Source organism: Canis lupus, chromosome 24 (genome assembly GCF_011100685.1).
Source record: "Canis lupus familiaris isolate Mischka breed German Shepherd chromosome 24, alternate assembly UU_Cfam_GSD_1.0, whole genome shotgun sequence".
Classification (NCBI taxonomy): domain Eukaryota; kingdom Metazoa; phylum Chordata; class Mammalia; order Carnivora; family Canidae; genus Canis; species Canis lupus.
Genome location: NC_049245.1, coordinates 46,906,207 through 46,927,842, shown reverse-complemented (window position 1 = coordinate 46,927,842; position 21,636 = coordinate 46,906,207). Strand labels below are relative to the sequence as shown.

At 56.1% G+C, this 21,636-nt stretch overlaps 1 protein-coding gene across 1 annotated transcript in view; it reads left to right on the top strand.

The window, feature by feature from the left end:
• Window positions 1–15,462, top strand: part of TAF4 (TATA-box binding protein associated factor 4) — a 67,198-nt gene extending 51,736 nt beyond the window's left edge. Inside the window, 1 exon segment of the mRNA XM_038572780.1 lies at window positions 14,306–15,462. Coding sequence (XP_038428708.1) covers window positions 14,306–14,473 — 168 coding nt within the window. The 3' untranslated portion in view covers window positions 14,474–15,462.
• The last annotated feature ends 6,174 nt before the right edge of the window (window positions 15,463–21,636 follow it).

Genomic DNA, 21,636 nt, shown 5'->3' with positions numbered 1-21,636 from the left:
CGTTTCTTGTGTGGTGTGCTGACGACGGGTTCTCTCGGCTTCTGTGTACGTGAAAGAGGCGATGTTTCTCCCTCAATTTCGAATGATATTTTACCTGAATATAAAATTCTGGATTGACAGTGTTTTTTTCATTTAAGATTTATTTTCTTCTACATTCTTGGATATGCGGAGCATATCCGGATGGATGTCATCTAACTTTCAGAAAGGACCCACCAAGAGGGATACTTGTGCCCCAGGACCAGGCACCCTTTGCGCCGTGCCCCCTGCCCTGTTCCCTGGGCCCCTCTACCTGAGCTGGCGTCTTGCACGCCTGCAAGGACATTCCCGCGTCAGTGCTGTGCTGTCTTGTTCCAGGTCACAAAAAAGGTGGGAGTTTTCCTAGTGTGTGTCCCCAAATTGCAAAACTCTCATTCATAAACCTGATGCCTGGCTGTGATAGGTCCATGCCCGGCGCGGTCCTGTAGAAGGGGCGGCTCGGTTGCCTTCTTGGGCCCACCGAGGTCTCCGCCTGCTGTCTCCCTCCTTGGCGCTTTGAGGTTATTGTCTTAATTTTTAGATGTTTGTCTGGGTTGTCTTTAGACTTGGTTCTCTTGACATTCAGCCTGGTCGGGGCTCTTAGATCTGTAGGTCAGTGTTTTTCCTCCAATTTGAGACATTGTGACATTGTGACCTTTATTTCTTCAAAATTTTTTTCTGCTGGTCTTTTTTTCTCGTGGGGTTTCCAGTTACACATATGTCAGACCTGATGATGTTGCCCTTGGGTCTCAGGCACTGTTCAGTTGTCTTTCATCTTCTCTTGTCCTCAGCACGATTTCTTCTGATCGCAGTCTCCAGGTTCCCTGACTGCGTCGATTGTGTCATCGGCAGGCGGCCGTGAAGCCCACCCAGGGCAGCTCTCACGTGCTGATGTATTTGTGCCTGTGGGGTTTCCCGCCGGTCTTTCTTAGGGTTTCTGACTCTGCTGAGATTCCCTGTCTGCTCACGTCCTGAGAGAGAGCACAGCTCCCGGGACATCATGCCTCTGGCCTCTTTGTCAAAGCTGCTTTGATGTGTTTGCAGGGCCAGCATCTGGGCTCCTCAGCTTCACTCCGTTCACTGCTTTTCTCCTCAACGGTGGGTCATGCATTCCTGTTTCTTTGCACGTCTCGTGATTGTTGCTCGATGCTGGATATGGTGGGTGACAGGTTGAGAGACTGGGTTTTGTCTTCCTTTGGAGACTGCTGACTCTTGCTTTAGCAGGCGGTTCACCCTGACTCGTGTGCTTTGGGTTTCACTTTGGGGTCAGTACGGGCCTGTGGGACGCCCCTGCACACTCCGCCTTCCCTGTCCACGTTTGGTTCTAGGCTTTGTCGGGGTGGCTCTTACCCTAGGGAGTAAGTTGTCCTCCCGGGGAAAGGCCCTGCGATGTCTCGGCTGGGGGCCGCGGTGGGAGGGAGGTCTTCGCGCACGTGGGCTGGGTTCCAGCGAGGCCTGTCATGCGTGCACACACTCTTGACTCCACTGACGTAGTGCGTTGTCTGGGTGTCATGTCTTCACCTCTGTCCCTTTCACCCTCCCCCGGCTCACCATCCTGCAGTACTGGTGGTGTCTATGCAGAGTCTCATTCTGTGCCACAGTCTGGGATTGTTCGTGGGGACGACATCCCCGAGGTCATCCACACGGATGACAGTCCGTGTCCTGTGTTCCTAAAGGTCCATTTCCGTAGCCGAAATCCTTGGCTCCTGTTTTCTTTCCTTGAGAACCTTACACGTGTTACCCTGGACGTTTATTCCCGGCGTACAGTGTTGCTCTTCAAGCCTGATGATGGTCTAATTTTATTTCTCTTGTATGTCATGTGTTCTTTTTGCCCAAAGGATTTTTTTTTTTTTTAAAGAGCCTTTAATTGTACTTGGAATTAGTTATCTTGTGTTGGCATTCCTGGGTTGAGTCCTTCACAGGCAGTTTCAGATCTGTTTTATTCGGGAACACCTTCTCTCTCGGTGGGTTTGCCCAGCTTCCTCTGCAGACGTCCCGGTGGTGGGGTCATGTCGCCCTTGCCTCGGCCTTCACGCCGCCCTCGCCTGCCCCTTGCCTGCCCGCTCCTCCCTCTGGCGGCCTCTTTCGGGCTCACGGCTCCGTTCTTGTGGTTTGGCTTTCGTTCACAACTTCCCTTTCTAATTTTTCTTGCCTCTGGCACCTCGTTTCTACAGTTTGCAGATCCAGCTTCTGTTCTCTCCCGACTGCGACCATGTTCTTCGTGTCTTCTAGCTTGTTTGAAGGTAGAACGTGACAGTTCCGGTCTGTTTATTATTATGTGTTCATGGTGTTTCTCGTGGTAGAGATGTCATTCATCCTCTTTCTCTCCTTTTTCCCTTGTCCCGACTCATGTGGGATTTGGCCTCTGTGTTTTCCGGTTCTCCTTTCCTATGAATTTAGTTTTCTTAAACTTCTAAGAGGAGATGGTGTCTGAGGTAGTCTGCGAACCTCTCGAGCCCCTCTGATGTGGTCTTCGTGCGGTGATGGAGGTGCGGCTGCTTGCTCTCCCCGGGCCCCCGGTGTCCACCCGCCGTGCTCTCGGGCTGCCCTGGTCTCCACTGCCCCTGTCTTCCTCGTCTTCAGTTTCCCATCCCCTGGTCTCATCTGTGTGAGGCCCTGTGCTGTTGGGCCCAGGGCAGGCCCAGCCCCAGGCTCAGCGGCTGTCTCCATTTCTGAGGACCCACGGGCTCCTGGGGTTTCCAGGCCTGCTAGTGCCCACTGGTGTTGCTCTAGTTTGTGCCGCACGGTTTTGTGGTACCATCCGGCCTGTGGCTGCCCGCGGCTCACCTCCCCTGGCTTTGCTGTGTCGTCTGCTGGTTTTAGGTTTTGTCATCTAGTTGCCATAAGTCTACGTGGGCCTTTGGGAAGACCAAGAAACAGCTGCCCCTGTGGCTGTCTTCCCAGGGTATAGTGATTTATTTTTTTTTAAATACAACTTTTTAAAAAATTGAAAATAGTTTCAACCTACTGAAAAGTTGTAGTAGCAGCACATAGAACTCCGTTAGTCTGAGTTCTCAGTTCTGAACATTGCATCACACGCACCTCATCCTGGTGTCTGTGTGTCTCAGTGTGTGCGTGTGCACTGCCTGTATGGACCTGCATAGTCTTCCTGTGATGGGATGTCCCGCGCCCCCCAGTGCCCCACAGCCTCCCAGTCCCAGGCAGGAAGTCCGCCCGCCCTCCCACCTGCTCCCACCTGCCCCCACCTCGCTAGCGGCCCGGCAGCGTCTCTGTTGCTCTGTGCAGGGACGTGTGGCATCCAGCTGGCAGGCCACATGAGCCTGCTCTGAATCTCCCCGTTCTGGATGGTACTGAAGAGGCCGGGGCTTGTGTGTGGGGTGACTGGCAGGGGCGCCCCCATCTCGATGGGCAGGCTGTTGGGTCTGTGGCATCCGGAGGCCCGTGTGGAGACCTTCCTGCTGACCTGCACGTTGCTCCCCGGTTCATCGGCTCAGCCGTGTTTCCGCAGTGTGATCCCCGTGACTCCGTGTGTGTTGGCATTTAGTAAGGAGCTGTTCAGGGCGATGCGGAGGCCGTCCTTCCTCAGACCGCCACCAGCCTCGGCATCCACTGCTCACACCCGCCTGCCTCTCGGCGGCCGTCACAGGTGCCGGTTGTGAGGACCTTTGTCCGTTGCACCTTCCACGTTTGCTAGTTGCCTTCTGCTGTAAGGAGAGCTTTCCCTCCTCCGTTCATGCTCCATTTGTTTGTTCGCTCATCACCGTGGCAGGGACCATGGACGCCTGTGTATTCCGTGGGTTGTAATCAATACTCTCATTATTTCTAGATTTGGGCAGTGGAAGCTCCTTCAAGCTGGTTTCTATATCCTTTTGAAGTATCTCCCTCGTTCTTGAAGCATCACGGTTTTACTGGCGAGAGGCATCCCGGGGCCTCTGGTGCTTCCCCGCCCCTCCGGTGCTTCGCCAGGAGCCCTGGTGCCCTCCAGGGGTAGGGGGTGGCGGCGGGGATGGTGCGTGGAGGCCAGGGTCAGAGCTCTGTGTGTGCTGTTCGCTGCACGGCTCCTTCCAGGCCCAGGGGCGTTCATGCAAGTGCAGATGCGTGTGTGGCGCTTTCTGTGTCTGAAACACCCATCTCGTTCCTGCGAACACCCGGATCGTAGTCTGCACGCAGGGCTGCTGCCCAGCCTTCGCCCTCTCCTTGCCTATGAGTCCTTCTCCGTGAGAGATCGAGTTCCCGTTATTCCCTGTGTTTGGTCCCAGCCACGCTGGCTGCTGGGGTCCCCGTGCCGGGAGGGGCAGGAGGCAGAGGGGTAAAGCATATTGATTAACTTTGACTCAGGTGTTAAGGTACGTCCAGAGTCTGTGCTGGGGACTAGGAAAAGTGTGTGCTTCCAAACCCACGGGGGGAGCCGGCCGCGAGGCAGCAGCTGGCAGTGAAAGCACGGGGACCCCGAGCGACACGGAAGGAAGCAGGTCACCAGAGGCTGTTCTGGGGAGTTCTTTCGTATGTTGTTGCTTTTGCCTGTTTTGGGGCTTTGGGGGGATGCTTGTGTGTTACAAACAGAGCGGTTACCACCGAGTCTCTGCTTTGTGCCTTCCTTCATCAGAGGTAGTAGTAGTACTCTGATCCTTTTCTTTTTTTGAGTTTAGGAGCAATTCCTTGGGATACATCTTTTAAAAAACCATTCATTTTGAACTGATTTTAGATGCATGGAAAAGTAGGGAAACATGAGTGTTTCTGTGTACCCCTCACTCAGCTTCCCCCCAGTATGAGTCATTGGTGCCATAGGCTGTTACAAGACTTTATCTGATTTTGTTTTTCAGAATTTAATTTTTTAGAAGTATAATAAACTTTTAGAGCAGTTGTCGGTCGACAAGGGAACGGGGAGGGAGGCTCGGAGGTTCTCTGCACCCTCCCCCACGGCCTCCCCGTTGTCCTCATCACTCACCACAGTCGTGTTGGTTTTGCCAGGATGAGTCCACACACTCACATCGTCATTACCCACAGTCCGCGGTTGGCCCTCGGGTCCCTCTGGGCGCCGCGCGCCGCGGGTTTGCACAGACGTCCAGTGACGGGCATCGGCTGTAGCGCATCACGCAGGGCCGTCTCCCTGCCCTGAGTCCCCCCGCGCCACGCGCTCGTCTCCCCCTGCCCGCACCCCGCCTCCCGCCGCCCCAGCGCCCACCGGTCGGTCCACGTCTCCGTACTTGCGCCTCTTCCAGAAGGTCACGGGGTCGGAGTCACGCCGCGTGCACTTCCTTCGCTTGGGGACACGCGTCCTCCGCGTCTTCTCACGTCAGCCCGAGTGACAGCCCGTCGTCTGGACGGACCGCCCCGGACTCATCCCCCCTGCCCAGGGGCGCCTTGCCCGCTTCCCAGTGTGGGCGGTTCCGGGCAGAGCCGCGTGGACATCCGTGAGCGGGATCGTGGACGTGGGCTCTCAGCTCCTGCGGGCAAATCCCAGGGCGCCCGGGCGCTGGGGCGCAGGGTAGGAGGGGGCTCGGGCTTGTCAGCGTCGCCCTCCAGAGGGTCTCCCAGGTGGCCGCGCCGTCCCGCCTTCCCGCCGGCCCCCCAGGGAGCCCTGCTGGCCCACGTCCCCGCCTGCGCTTGGCGTCGTGGGCGCGGTGGGCTTGGGCCCTTCTGACGGGCGTGCGGGCGTCTCGCTGGTCCTCGTCGTCGGCATTTCCTGGTGACACAGGCCGAGGGGCGTGAGTTCAGGGGCTCGCCTGCGGGTCCTCTGTGGTGAGGGGCCGGTCAGGGCTTTGGCCCCTTTTTTTTTTTTAAAGATTTATTTATTTATTTATTATTTATTTATTCACGTGAGACACAGAGAAAGAAAGAGAGACAGAGGCAGAGACACAGGCAGAGGGAGAAGCAGGCTCCATGCAGGGAGCCCGATGCAGGACCCGATCCCGGGTCTTCAGGATCATGCCCTGGACCGAAGGCAGGTGCTAAATGGCTGAGCCACCCGGGCTGCCCGGCACAGCTTTTTTTTTTTTTTTTTAAAGATTTGATTTATTTATTCAGGGAGAGAGAGAGAGAGAGAGAGAGGCAGAGGGAGAAGCAGGCGTCATACAGAGAGCCTGACGTGGGACTTGATCCAGGGTCTCCAGGATCACACCCTGGGTTGCAGGCGGCACTAAACCGCTGCGCCACCAGGGCTGCCCCCGGCCCAGTTTTATTCAGGTTGTTTACTCTTGTTTTGTGAGTTCTTTGCAGAGTGGGTGATAGTCCACGAGCAGATGTTTCTTTTGCGAATATTTTTTCCACGTGTGAGTGCCCTATTTTCCCACTGGTGATGTCTTTGTGTTGCAGGACCTCACCCAGGACCTTGTGGTTCCTGACTTGGTGTCTTTCCCAGTCCTTGTCTTTCCTAATATTGACACTTGTGAAGTGTGTATGTCACGTATTTTGTACAAAGTCCCTTAATTTGGGTTCCTCTTAGGTTTCTTCATGACTAGATCCAGGCTCCGTAATTTTGGCTAGAATGTCAAAAAGCTGGTAGGGTGCCCTTGTCCGTGCATCACGTGATCACCTCGACCACTGGGTTCAGGTGGCATCTGCCGGCTGACTGTGCCGCGGGCTCCTGCGTCCCCAAGCAGTTGTCTCTGCAGTGGCGGCTGTGCTCTCTGCCTGGGACTGGTTTTCTCTTTCTGGCCCCACGCGTGTGTTAACTGTGGTTCTGCTGTAAAGGGAGCTGTCGCCTCTGCCCTGTTCCCCCTCCTGCTTGCTCGTTCAGTGACTTACCCATGTTAGTGTGTACACTTGGCTTGTACCGTGGGTGACCCTCCGTCACCGCTGTCCATGTTTGGACGCCCACGTGGCCTCGGCCTCGGCCAGCTCCTATGACCTCTCATGACCCCTCACTTTTTGAAGACTTCTTCCTTTCTCACATTGCAGAATGTTCCAGACTTAGCTTATGGTATTCCTGCCATAACCATGGAATCAGCGCAGGCTCCTTCTGTTGGCCGTGCTCCTGGGTGTCCTGTGTCCAGCCCTCCTCGAGGGCCACACGCGCTCCGCCACACTTGCTTTGTTTCTGTCCCTCTGTCTCTGCTGGAAACAGGCGCTTGTACGTGGACCTCAGCTTCTCTTCTGCTGCCACAGGGCTCCTCCTGGCCGTGCCTGGTGTCTCATGTGGGAGACCTGGTTTGTTGTTCCACGTGTACTTATTTTTGTTTGATCCTGAAGTATAAAGACGTTTCAGAGTTGCTAAGCTGTGTGGAATATTTCTGCACCGTTCTTGTTGTACTTAGCATCACAACATCCGGTCAGAATGTTGCATTTCGAAGCTGCTCGGGTGGGCTTCTTCCTTCCTGCCACTGCTTTCACCGCGGCTCTAGTCCTTACAACGTAGCGCAGTGCAGCGCAGCTTTAGGCTCTCCTGCTGCTGCCTGTATTCCATGTTGGATTCCCCTACTTTTCGGTTGATTTTAATTGTTTAGTTTGGTGGGCGGAGCGTGGCCAGGGCTCCAGGGATCAGAAGTGCGGAGAGCCCTGCAGACAGAGGGTGCCCGTCATGAGTCCCGCCCCCCACCCCCGCAGTCCATGTCCACTCAGTGCACCTGTGCGTGTTTTCTTTCCCTCTTTCACCTTCCTTGAGGTGCAGGCAAGGCACCCTTTGGCAGCGTGCCATTCTCACTAATACATCCTGGAACTTGATTTCATTTCAGAAAGATCCTCCTCATTCTGTTTTATAGCAATGCGGTGCCTTCGGAACCGTCGCCGTCTCTCCTCGTGCACAGGTGATGCGGCCTTAGATACCGTGTGCACGAGCATCTTCGCCTTGCGGGGGTATCGTTGAGGGTGGTTAAGGGCACAGGTAGTTTTGTTCGCAGTGGCTGGGCTCCCCTCTGGAAGATCATGCCACGTTGTGTCCCCCTGTGGCGTGGGAGAGGGCTCCCCACGCTCACCAGCGCCAGGTGTTGTCCTCGTCTTAGATTTTGCCAGTCTGACAGGTGATACAGGTCATCGGTTTCCATGATGTGCAGTGGGTGCTTGAGGATAGGCATATTCTCCCGAGAGGGTGGAGAGCTTAATAGATGTCCATGATGCCTACCTTGCTGATTATGCTGACCAATTTTCTGAGTCCTTGCTTATTTTTGTCCATTTGATGTGTTTTGTCCTGAGTGTGGTGACTGTTACTAGCGCGCTTCTATTTTTACCTCCTATGTTTCCTGCAGTTTTTGCTTTGTAGCGAGGGGCTGTGTGTGTGCCCTGTTATTTGACACATAAGTTTTTTTTTTTTTAATTTTTTTTAATTTATTTATGATAGTCACAGAGAGAGAGAGAGAGAGAGGCAGAGACATAGGCAGAGGGAGAAGCAGGCTCCGTGCACCGGGAGCCCGACGCGGGACTCGATCCTGGGTCTCCAGGATCGCGCCCTGGGCCAAAGGCAGGCGCCAAACCGCTGCGCCACCCAGGGATCCCTGACACATAAGTATTGATAAGCGTTACAGCTTCTGTGAGTTGTCACTTTCGGTGTTAAAAAAACACCCGTTTTGTCCAGTGGGCTTGAGTTCTGTGTCCTGAGTTGGGACCGTCACCCATTCTCCTTGCTTCCCTCCGTGTAGAACACCTCTGTTCCCCCACCTGTTTTAGCCTTCCTGATGTTGGGCATGTCTCCAGTCAGTAGCACAATGGCTTGGTCTTTTTTTTCAGAGTCAAGTCAAAAAGCTTTTCTTTTCTTTCTTTGTTTTCAGGATTTTACTTCTTCATTAGAGAGATAGCAATAGAGAGCACGAGCAGGTTGGAGAGGGGGAAGCAGACTCCCCACTGAGCGGGGAGCCCGACCCGGGGCTCGATCCCAGGATCCTGAGATCATGACTGGAGCTGAAGGCATGACGCTTCCCCGGCTGAGCCCCCCTGGCACACCAAAAAGCTTTATTTTATTTATTTTTTATTTTTTAATTTTTTAAAGATTTATTTTATTTATGAGAGAGAGAGAGATAGAGAGGCAGAGACACAGGAGGAAGGAGAAGCAGGCTCCATGCAGGGAGCCCGACGCGGGACTCGATCCCAGGACCCCAGGATCGCACCCTGGGCCAAAGGCAGATGCTAAACCACTGAGCCACCCAGGGATCCCCCCAAAAAGCTTTATTTTAATGTGTGAATGAAAAAAGTCCGTTCCCCGTTATTGATGCGACCAGCATGCCTGGTCTTTTCTCTCTCGTGATATTTTACAATTACACATATTTTGTGTTTGCTGGGATTCTCTAAAGTGTATATTCTTTGCTCTTTAAGGAAAACGTTCTGTTTGTACTCAGGAAGGTTTATGATTACTTTCTGGTGGTCATGTTTGCACATAAACCTCACGAAAGGCCTCCAGTCCTTGGTTTTTATGGAACTGGTCCCCGTTGGTGCCAGGCTCTTGCCGCCAGCCTGGTCCGTCCCCCCCGCCCCCCGGCTGTCTGCGTCCTGTCACCACACGCGACCTTCTGCCCGCCCTGCGTCCGCTGTGGTATCAGGTGCGTGTTTCCATGGGTGCTGACCCGTCTCATGGCCGCGGCCTGACCCCACCTCTCCTGGGGCAGAGCCCCCACGAGGGCCTCAGTGCAGGGTCCCCTGACGTTTGTGTGTGGAAAGCAGTTCCTCTGTGGCATGGGCAGGGAGGACAGTGTGGCGGGACGGAGAACCCTTGGTTCACATGTTCTTTCAGTAATTTTGTGAATGCTCGTCCGTGGTCGCCTCATTTTTGTGAGTTGGTTTTGAAAAGCTGATGTCAGGCGGATTGTCTTAGCTTTGTAATTTATTTTTCCCTTTTTCCCTAGAGGCCTCATCTGTCTCTTTGAAAGTAATAGTTTTATGAGGAGACGTCAGGGTTGATAGAGTGCAGATTTTGGTCTCTGTTTCCCAGAACTTTCTCTTGGATTTTGGCCTCGGTGCCTCTTGTGCTACGTTGTCTGTTTCGCTTCTTTGGAGGCTCTAATGCCGCAGCGCCCGTCCTCGCGTGTGCCCCTTGCTGGGCCCCCCTACTTCGCTGCTCCCCGCCTCGGCACCTCATAGCTAACTGCTAACTGACTCATTTCTGATTGGATTTTTTTTTTCATTTTTTTCCTGCATCCAGTCAATTCTTACTCCTTTGTTGTTAAGATTTTACTTATTTATTTTAGAGGGAGTGAGCGATGGGGTGGGGGAGGCAGAGGCAGAGGGAGAGAATACCAAGCAGACTCCACACTGAGTGTGGGGCACAGCACGGGGCTCTATCTCACGACCTTGAGATCACGACCTGAGCGGAAACCAAGAGTTGGATGCTCAACTGACTGTGCCACCCGGGCGCCCCTCTTTCTGTTTCTTAATCCAGTTCTTTGTTAATATTTCAGGTTTTTTTTTTGAAAATTATTTATTTATTCATGAGAGACACAGAGAGAGAGAGAGAGAGAGGCAGAGACACAGGCAGAGGGAGAAGCACAGGCTCCATGCAGGGAGCCCGACGTGGGACTCGATCCTGGGACCCCAGGGTCGCGCCCTGGGCTGAAGGCGGCACTAAACTGCTGAGCCGCCGAGGCTGCCCAATATTTCAGGTTCTGATCTGGAGCAGTTTTCATGTCCTCGAACACTTAGGTACGTTGTTTGTGGCTGAAGGGGCTGCCCTGCAGCGTTCTTGTTTTCCAGACGGCATTTGTCTCTGATGTGCGTGGAATTCCACTTTCTGACCTTTGGCAGCGGGTCCTCGTGGACCTGCTGATATTCGAGTTCACTTTTATGGTTATTGGGGGGGGGGGGGGGGGCGCTCGCAGGACTCGCGGTCCGATGGCGCCCTCTTCTGCCAGCGTCGGGAACTTCCCTCTCCTCTCCTGTCCACCGCCTGGTTTTACGGCCTTTCTCCGAGGCCCTGTGCTCCGAGGACTCTGCCCCCCCAGCCCCCCCCCCCCTCCTGTTGGTGCTCTGGGCGCTCAGACGGGTGGACCAGTGGCCACTCTGGGCTGACTTTGGCCGGACGTGGGCCCCCGCCGTCTCCCGTCTGTCTTTGCCATGTAGCCTTGTGGGTGCTGGGGCACCGCACTGAGGAGGGGCCGGTTCTGCTCATTTGGGGCCCTTTTGGAGCACAGTGCTCCCTGCTTCACTGATGGAGTGATCTCTGTATAGACTGGTGTTTCCCTTCTGGTTCTAAGTTGTTTTCTGGGGTGAGCCGGGAGCTGCCAGGTGACTCGCCAGCCATGCGCTGTCTTCATCCTCCTGTGAGTGCCGTGCATCCCCCCGGGATGAGTACCTGGGTGTCTTTACCGTGGCTGGGGGTCTTCGAGGTACCTGTCTGCGCAGGTGTGCTCTGTTTTGGGCAGTGAGAGCTTACCCCCCCTTTGGGGAGTGTGCCATCTCCAGGGCCAGCCGAGTGGGGCAGGCGGAGCCTGTGCCGTTCGGTTCTCTTGGCGTTTCACCCCAAATTGCTGGTTGTCCAGCTGAGGCCTGGGGTGTGGGAGCAGCCTTGAGAGCCTCGCCCGAGAGCTGCCTGCTGTGCTTCTGGCCACCTCTCGGCCCCCCCATGTGGATATTCCCTGAGGCAGTTCCCGAGGGGCCCATGGGCAGGGCCTCATGTTCTTGGCCCTTGTGGGAAGCTCAGAGCTGGGCCAGGAGCTTCTCCCCCAGTGAGTGATGTGGCGCCTCCCCTCTCCACAGTGGGCTCTCCTGCATGAGGTGGCCCACGAGCCAGGTGGGATTTGGACGGAAGGTGTTTTTTCTTTCCATTTGGTGTTACATCAAGTGTTTATTGGCTGTCAGATTGATTGTGGCAGTTCTTTTTTTAAGATTTTTAAAAATTTATTTATGCATGAGAGACATAGAGAGAGAGACAGAGAGAGACAGAGACACAGGCAGAGACACAGGCAGAGGGAGAAGCAGGCTCCATGCAGGGAGCCCGATGCGGGACTCGATCCCAGGACTTCAGGATCATGCCCTGGGCTGAAGGCGGCGCTAAACTGCTGAGCTGCCTGATTGTGGCAGTTTGACGATGGAAAAGGCTGCCTTTGGAAGAAATGGCTTCCTTTTGTCAGTGTTTCCAGTGGTCCTGTGACAGGGTGATGGTATTCTCACTCTGTTTTCAGAAGTGGAAGCACCTTGCACGAGAGCGTAAGTGCTGTGTCCAAGGTCACTGTGTTTTTAGCCCCAGTGCCTGCAAAGACAGAGCGAACTAAACAGCCCTTTGATGGGTGTGCAAGCTGCTGAAGTTGGTCCTGCCGACCGCCGCCTCCCGGGCCCGACGTTGGCCCTTACCCGGCAGAGTGCTCTGTTACTCCGGGTCGGGGCGCGGTGCCGGCAGGCTGCAGTGGCGGGGCGGCTCAGGACCTCCCACAGGCTCTCCCCGCCCTGCCGGCTGGGCTCTGGGCTCCTGTGACCCCCTTCTGCAGCCCGCAGAGCAGATGACCATGACCCTGGAGGCGAGACCCTGAATGCATGTCCTTCCATTTTGGTGTGAAATGGAAGAGGCAGTGCTCATCCCACATAAGTAGAAGTAATTTGAGTATCAAGTAGGATATCTTTGAACATAGGCTTTTTGTAAAAGTCCATAGAACCACGAGAAATGGCAGTTTTTCGCTGTCCTTCAGAGCACGTTGCCTGGGCCTGTGGGAGGCGCTCAGCCGGCCGTCCTGGGCCATGCTGACACTTGCCCATCAGAATTCTTTGACACTAGCTTTGATTTCTAAAATATATTGCAATAAAGTGTTAATTATCTTGATTTACGACTTTTAGCAGCTGTTAGTTTGCTCCTGAAGTGTGTACCTACCCTTGTCCCAGCTGTTTTGGCTGTTGAGCTATTTGGAAAGTAGAAACATCAGATGTGGTCCAGAATCGGTCACGAGTGTCACAGAGGTACTTGGATCTGTGCGTAAGCTAGTGCCTTTGCGTTCTCTCTCCGTGGCTGCATCTGTCCCCAAGAGCCTTGAGGTCAGGGGTGGCGTCTGCAGGGCAGGTAGGGAAGGAAGGCTACTGTTGAGCAGCTTTCTTTCCAGAAACTGGACTCTGCTTGGGCCTGTTGGGGCCTCCCTGTGGTGACGGGGTCCAGAGTTGTGGGTCCCAGGATGGCCACCGTGCTCCTGCTGTTCCTTCTGTTCCTGCAGACTGTTTTCATCACACACCTTTGCAGAGGTGGCTGTTTGTCTCTTGCCTGGAAGACTTTAGGGTTCTTACGGAGCCTCAGGAAATGCTGAGAAAACCTGAATCATTCTTTCAAACAAGGAAAAGTAGCCACTGCAGGAACTAGCTCGGAGGAGGGCTCAGCAGGAGAGGGTCCTGAGGAGGTGTAAAGTAGTGTGACTGAGGTCGGAGGCGCGTGTGTGCAGGGACAGGAGCAGCCTGCCGGCCTGGCGTAGGGGGCCTGGCGAGGGGCCGGGTGCGCCGAGCGGAGCCGTGGTCCTCGCCTGCCACCTGCTGCCCGGCTCCTGGAACTGCGGCTGTCTGGGCAGCGCTCTGGCGCCGGCCGGATTCTTCCCACTTTCTTTAAACTTGAGAACAAGCTGTAAAAATACCGTTGTATTGTTTGCCCCTGAAACCCACTTGAGCAACTTTAACCATCAGAATACAGACACTTAGTTTTCATTCCGAATGTGCCCTCGGAGCGTCGGATGGAGACACGGTGCTGGGACCACAGGACGCTGCGGCTGGGTGGCCACGATGCTTCCAGGAAAACCACCACAGCAACTCCGTGTCATGAGCAGGCGCCAGAGACTCAGAGGAACTTGGCTGTTCCCTGGCGCTGCTGTCAGCCGGAGACAGCAGTGGGGACCAGGGCGTCCCCTTGGCCGCGGATAACCGCGGTGGCCGGAGTGCTACGGCCTGACCTGCTGACCGGGTGACTGCCAGCCCACGAAGTCCAGGAGTTTAGACTTTGTGGTGTGGGGACTGTGCCTTTGTCAGCGAAGTGGGGACGACACAGTTGGCCCAGGTGTGGCATTCGTCCCACTGGACCTCCTGGACACGTGAGATCGGGGACGCCGGCTTTGAGCCCCAGAGGAATCCTACCCCCTTGGGATGGGAGCCACCACCCGTTCCTTCTGTAGGGGCTGGAGTCCGGGCTCTTTGGGAATCGCGGGGGGGTAACACTCACCTGTGCTTGAGCACCGGTCCTGGAAGTCGGTATGGGGGCTGTGCCTTCTCGCACTCCCTTCCCGTTAGGGACTCACAAAGCACTTCAGCTCACGGGGCAGGCCTGTGGGAAGGAGCCTGGCTGCCTCTAGCATCCGGGTTCCTTGGGACACCTGTAGGGGGGCATGAGTGGCCGCAGGCATGTGGACCAGGGGCCCGCACCTGGTTCTGCCCCTTCCTTCCAGCGCCGTGGGTCCTGCCCACCCGTGTACACCACTAACCCGGCTGTCTTCTCCTTTCTCGTCACCAGGGGTCGGGCCCAGGCTCGGCGGTCCCAGGCAGCTCCGGCGTTGGAACCCCCAGACAGTTCACGCGACAAAGGATCACGCGGGTCAACCTCAGGGACCTCATATTTTGTTTAGAGAATGAGCGTGAGACAAGCCATTCACTGTTGCTCTACAAAGCATTCCTTAAGTAGCACAGGGCGGGCGTGGCATCGCGGATGGAGACGCCTGGGACGTTTTTATATATTTGCAGATTACGCCTTTTGTAACAAGCAAATGGGATATTGTTTAAAAAACAGCCACCTCTTTACAATGGAACAGTTTTATATTCCTGTTTCTAAGTCAACTCTTCAGTATGGAAGAAAACACGTTTCTGTAACAGAGAACACAGAGGCCCGTGGGCACTCTGAACGGACAATTAACTCTTAACTCATCTTTGATTGAGTGGCCTTCTTGCCAAACAAGCCATATATAAAAACTGATGGAATCGTTTAGCAAATAATTAGCTGCCCTCTGTCACCTCGTAGCGGTTTCTACATTATTTGTGCATTTTGGTTTATTCAACCCAACTTACTGCGTAGGTGTGTGTCTACAGCAATGACCTCATTTCATTTATTTTATTTTTGTATTAGTCAGTTGGCAAAGCAAACTGATGTTTTAGACTATTTATGTCCCTGTCCTCTCCCTCGCCAGAGTCCCCGAGGAGCACGGAGCTCATCGCGCGCTCGCCCGGAGCGTGGTCACCTTTCTGCTCGGGAGAGGCCGCGCGGCGGCTCCTTCCGAGTGTGTGGTCGGCATCTGTACAGACGCATTTTATTTGCTATAGTTTGTAAAGCTGTAAAGTTAAAAGAAATGAAAACCTTTTCAGCATAAATATATTTTACTTGCACTGTGTTTTTTAGCTAAAAGTGGAAACTTAGATGAAATAAAATCAAAGTTGAGAAGAATCATCAAAAGACTGTTTCTCAGTGTGAATCAAGTGTTGAAAAATGGTTGGTGTATTTTGTCAGTAATTGTACATAATTTTTGGCACATAACATGAAAATGGCTATGTAAACTATAATTATTTTGCTAAGAGACTGTAAGCAAGCTGTGGGCCAACTTTACAGATGTCCAGAGCAAAGCCCCTTCTTTGTACCTATTTTTTTATTACAAATATACTAATTGGTTCTTTATATTTTCAGAGGTTATTGTATTAAATTGTCTATTGATAGTACTTTTATGACTGTAAATACTTTGGCTTTCTCTGTGTGGATCCTCACGTCAGACTTTACTTCGCGCGAGTGTGAACCGAATGCTGATCAGTATTTTTATCAACACCTGAAAACTGTTACACCTTTTATTTTGTCTTTTAGGAAATCCCTGTCTTTCCATTTTTTCATGTAAATTTTGCACAGTTACTTGTTCATATGTAAATATTTTACTTTCAAAAATGAAGTTTTTAATTGCTATTGTTTTATATAGGATTGAAAGAAAATTAACTCCTTTATTAAAAACAAATTTATCTGTATCTGTTTTGCCTATTTTTCCCATTTTTTTTCAGTTTTATATTCTGCTGCCAGAGACTGAGCTCTGGTTCCACTGAGTGGAACAGTGTTTATTTATGAACTACTACTTGTTAGCATCAGTATCTAAACCCCAGCGACTCTAGTAGAAATAACCTTGCCTCCAAGAACAGGAGCTGTGTGCTGCAGGGTGAGGCCCCGAGGTGGAGCTTGCTCCTCGCATGCTTGGGCCGTCTGGGCCACCTTGCCTGTGTCCCTTTGCAGGGGCCGCCCCACCCTGGACACAGGTGTGCCGGGGCACCTGTGCTTGCAGCTGGGGCACCCTGGGGACAGGCAAGGTAAGGCCCCGGTGGCCCCGGGGGTCCGTGCATGGACACGTGCCCTGGCGATGACCCCAGCCCCAATGAGAACTTCCCAGTGCTGGAGACAGATGGGGTCTCCAGGAGGCCCTGCCCCCGCGCTACCCCCTAGTGTTGCGGGCACGTCTGCACCCTGCCTCTGGCACGCTGTCCGTGGTCGGTATCGTAGGTGGGTCGGCGTGCTCGGAGGTGGTGTCTAGTTTTCACATTGATTTCAGGTGGACCATGCCCAGGAATGTGTGGGCTTCCTTACAAGTTACACCGGGAAACACCACTCTCGTCAGGGAGCCTGCTGCATCGCCTCTGGGGCTGCCGTCCGCACCACAGACCGGGGCCCTCGGCAGTGGAGGCCCGTTTTCCTGATCTGGAGGCCGGAAGTCTGAGGTCTGGGCTCAGCGGGGTCTGTGCCCTCGAGGCCACGGGGGGTCTGTTCCAGGCCTGTCCCCCGGCTCCGGTGCTGGCTGGCACCTTGGACGGCCCCAGGACAGTGGTCATACCATGGATTAGGGTGCCAGCAAGGCCCCGTCTCCAAGTCAGGTCACGTTCTAAGGTGATCTTTGGGGGCAGGGATCACCCTCACTGTAGCATCTGTGACGGCGGAGGACGGAGCCTCAGCAGGAGGCACTTGAGGTGTGGTTTCCAGGTTCCCGTCCGTGTGAAAGGCCCCAGGTAATTCCGTGATTACGTCACCCGTGGACTTTCTAACCGTGACTACTTGGTTTTCACGAAGTTCTTGGCCTGAGATAAATCAGGTCAGTCGGTAGAGGACACGCGTACTTGGATTTTGGCAGGTCTGACTGATTTAATTTCAGCTTCTCTATGTCCTACTGGGTCCCGTTGATCCACTGAGGACAGTCGCGGCCAAGGCACAGCCCCGACGCCAACGGGAGACCACACCCGGCCGAAGCATTGCCTGCAGACCCGAGGCACAGGTTTGTCCGTTGTTCTTCTCTCATGAGACCGTTAACCGCTGTTCAGTGTCCCCGCACGACACGGTATTACTTGTCTGATGTCAGGTTTGGGAACTTGGGTGGGCTTGGAGGTAGAGGGTGGGATGGTGTTGCCCGGCACGTCTGCTCTCTCCACCTGCGTTCCCCAGATGGCCGTGTTTCCAGGCAAATAAGAACAAGACACGAGGCCGAAAGTTGCGTGAAGTTCGGAAAGGACGAAGGCGAAGAAAGAAATCACAGATGATGCCACCGTGCACAGAAAGTCCGAAAGACTCCACAAACCCGTGACTGACAGAGGCCTGAATGTTGTGAAATTGTAGGGAACAGGGTCAGGATCCAAAATGACATGTGATTCTGTGTTCCAGCCGCCAGCAGCCAGAAAGGGAACGCGGGGGTCATTGACAGTAGGACCCGGACGTCGGGGTACCGGGCGTACGCCCGAGGAGCGGCACGGACGAGCCCCCCGCTGAAGCGGGAGAAACGAGGAGGCCTGAGTGGAGCACACGCTGCGCTCAGGCTGGGCCGGGTGCTGGACGGCGGCGGTGCTGTCCGCGTGGACCCCGTGCGCCCTCGCCGTCCCCGCGGGGCTGGCGCTGAAACTGACGGTCGGATCCCAGGGACTCGTAGGAAGCCGGGATGTCGCGGGCGGCTCACACGGCCTGGACCGCACGTGGAGCATTCACACTCCCAGATTTCAGGACTTGCGGAAGCCGAAGCCGCGGCCCAGATGGCGTGGCCTGGCGTGAGGGCAGGCACAGCAAGTGAACGCCACGGAGCGTCCGGCAGCGGAACCGAATGTCATGGCCACTAGACTTTGGACAGAGACGCCGACGCGGCGAAGCTGCTGGTGGAGCTGGGCGGCCTGTGGGTGGAGAGCGAGTCTTTCCCCACGTTCACACACACACACAGGTTAACTAGAGATGGATCACAGGCCTGGAAGTGGAAGCCAAGAGTCCAAAGCCTCTAGACGAAAACATCAGAGAAGGTGTTCACGACCTTGGGGAGGGCGGGCACAAGCCGTAAAGAAAAAACGGCCAAGTGCACTTGAAATTTGTGCAGATCCAGAGGTGCCCGGGGAGAGCGGAAGGGAAGCCACGGGCCGGGAGGGACCACGTGCGCATAGAGCCCCGACGGGACCCGCAGGCCACATAGGGAGAGACTCCACTGCTAGATGCGTATGCAAGACCTACCGGGGGCCCGGAAGCAAATGGAAGGGTTGCCCGTCATGATTGGTCATCAGAGAAAACCTGTGATGAGAGCCTGCCGCACGCCCGCCGGAGAGACCGAGGCCGACGGAGAGCGCGTGGCGGTGGCCCTTGGGGAGCCGTCCGGCCACTCTGGGAAACTGTTGCACTTTTAAGAAAGCAAAGCGCGTGTGTCTCCCCTGTGCCTACGTGAGACAGCGATGGCCTTTGTCCGCCAAAGAGGCCGTCCGGAAATGTTCACAGCGGTGCTGGGCACCGATGGCCCCAAACGGGATCGGCCCACCCATCCCTCGGGTGGTGGGCGGACACCTCGATGCCACCGCCCAGGGATGGAAAGGGATATGCTGCCGATTCACTCGGTGATGTAGACGAATCTCTACAGAATCACGGAGAAGCCAGGCCCAGAGGCCCCCACGCCCCCCTGGTGGTGGCAGCGGGAGCCCACGCGGTTGGTTACCTCCCAGGGTGGCTGATGGGAATGTTCTGTCTCCATCTGGGTGGTGGTCCCCTGGGTGTGTGCACCTGTGAACAGGCCGGCAGGTGAGGTCCGTGCGTTTCAGCATCTAGGAGACGTACCTCGGTAAAACCTGGGGAAGGCCCAGAGCTCAGCCTCGGAACCCCCGGCGTGATATCACCTCTGCCTGGGCAGGTACCCGGCCCCACGAGACCTGGGGACAATTGAGAGGAGGCGGGTGTCTTGGGATAAGTGATCTTCACGGGATTGACCAGCGTCACTGGTTAACTAGTTGAGTGTTAACTAGTTTTTCCTCCTATCAGACGGTGGTCTCCAAATGTCTTTTTTGTCTTAAAAAAAAAAAGTTCTCCCTGGCCGTCCTTCATCACCACCCTCGGGCCTGGCCTGCCCCCAGCCTGGACAGCGGAGGCTGCAGGGCGCCTGTTCTGGCCTCATGCTCCATCTCAGAGCTCTGGGGACCCGTCTGCAGCCTCCGCATCCTCAGCCCCGTGCGTGCTGTCCCTGCGGGTAGGCCACGGTCCGGGGTGGCCTTTCCAGCGCCGGCTGGCAGCCGCTCCCCTCCTCTGGGCCACTCGGGGCCGTGCTTCCCGGGGAAGACCGGCCAAGGCACTTACGTCTTCTCCTTAAGACACAAATCACACCGTTTTCCAAGAGTCTAATTGCTCTTTCAGGCCGCTGCTTCAGGCTTTGTCCTACTTGCCAGGATTCCTGTATTTTTTAGGAGAATGGGCACGCAATCATCTTTTTTCCTAAAATACACGTATTTAGCGAGTGTCAGCGAGCACCTTTCCCTCACAGGATGCCTTTCCCGGGCCCGGAGGGTGCAGGAAGGCACAGTCCCCCAAGGACACCAGGCAGGGCTCTGCCGGGAGGAGTGGCCTGGGCAGCGGTGGCGGGCAAGCCCGGGGCAGAGTGCACTCGGGTGCGTCAGGGGAGGAAGGCGGGAGCAGCCGTCGTGCGCTTGCGTGGGAGTCAGGTGCACGGTGGGATGCCAGCAGGCCGCACCAGCAGAGGCCGCGGGGTGGAGGCTGTGCAGCCCGCGGCGGTCCCTACAGACGTGGGGCGCGCGTCACCCTGTCCACCCCGTCCACATGTTCCCGGACATGGTCCCACAAGTGCAAGATTCGGCCACGCAGGGGTGTGTACACAGGTGCTCACGGCAGCTTTGTGGGAAACAGCGAGGACCTGGGAAAGCCCCCCCTGTTGTCCGTGTACAGGTGAGCGGCTGACCTGGTGGGTTTGCCCAGCGCCGCCCGCAGCAGCGAGGAGTGGGCCGTGGGCACGCTCAGTCCTCCCTGCGGAGTCTCCGCGTGAGTGCGAGTGTGAGCTGCCACGGGAGTGTCCGGAAGCACAGCGTCCCTCGCAGCCTGGAGGCTGGCAGGGGTCGCTGGGGACGCTCAGTGGTGAGGCATCTGCCTTCTGCTTAGGCCACGACCTGGGGGTCCTGGGATCGAGCCCCACGTCGGGCTCCCTGCCCAGCGGGGCGTCTGCTTCTCCCTCTCCCTCTTTGCTCTCTCTGAAATAAATAAAATATCAAAAAAACAAAACCAGGTCCCAATCCGCAGAGCCTGTAAATGTGACCTTATTTGGAGGAAGGGTGTTTGTAGAGGTCACCAAGGACCTCTACAGAGATGAGGCCATCCTGGCTTACCCGGGTGGCCCTCAGTCTAGTGACGCATCCTTACAAGAGGGCGTCCTTGTTAGAGGGAGTTAGAGAAGCCACGTGAGGGCGAGGCCCAGGTGGAGCGACGTGGCCTCAAGCCCAGGACGCCTGGGCCGGAGGGAGCGGGAAGGGCAAGAAGGACGCTCCCCGGGGCCTCGGAGGGGGCCGGGCCCTGCCCGCAGCGGGATTTCAGCCGGCGGATACCATCCTGCGTGCTGGCCCCAGGTCCGAGAGCAAAAATCCGATGTCCTTTGTTACGGCAGCCACGGGACCCCAGCGCCAAGTTGGCTCCGCGTGTTACGGCAGGTCGACCCGGCTGCCGGGCGCTGACCCTCCCAAGGGTGGCTCGGGGTCCTGAGCGCTGCCGGGGCCCCTCCGCCCCAGCTGGCGCTTCCGTCATCGGCTCCGTCTCTGACATGACCCCTTTCTCACTGTGACCTCGGCCACGCGGGCGTCGTAGGCCCCCGAGGATCAGGGCTTTGTGTGGCTGGTCAGGGCGCAGGCCGGATGGCGGGGGCAGAAAGGATGTCCAGCGGTCAGTGACAGTCCCTGCCTGGCCCTCCCGCAGGCCCCGCTGACCTGTGCCCTGGCCACCGGCCTCGTAGTCTCCATGACAACCGTTCCAGAAATTTAAAAGGGAGGAAAAGGCAAGTCGGCGCCGGCGCAGGCACAGGCCTTGGCCCCTCCCTGCCCGGTGCCCCCCACCAGAGCCCTTCCCCACCCCTGCCTCCAGGTGGACCCGGGACCCTGGCAGCCCCGTGAGGTGTCTGTGGCCTCGTGCCGCAGGTGGGGAGACGAGGTCACTGTGGGGTGCAGGTCTGGGGGCCACTGTGGGTGCCTCGGTGGCCATATGAAGGGGGGGACAGTTTGGGTGGGTGCTGGTGAGAAGTCAGCGCCAGCCTGCACCCGCTGAGCTAACAGGTGCCGTCACCACCCGAGCCCGTTGCTGTGACTTCCCTGAAAATGCTGGGACGGCTTCTGCATCTGGAGAGCGGTGCCGGGGCCTCCTTCCTGGCGGTGGGCGGTGGGCGGAGGCCTCAGCCAACGAGGGCGCCCCCCTGGCAGCAGCCTCCCTGCCCGGAGCCGCCTGCCCCTGGTCCCTGGGTGGAGGGGGACGGGGCACGGGGCACGCTCCGTGCACACACCTCACCCTGCTTGGCGCGCTGCGTGTTTGGGAACCGCAGCACACGGCCCGGAGGC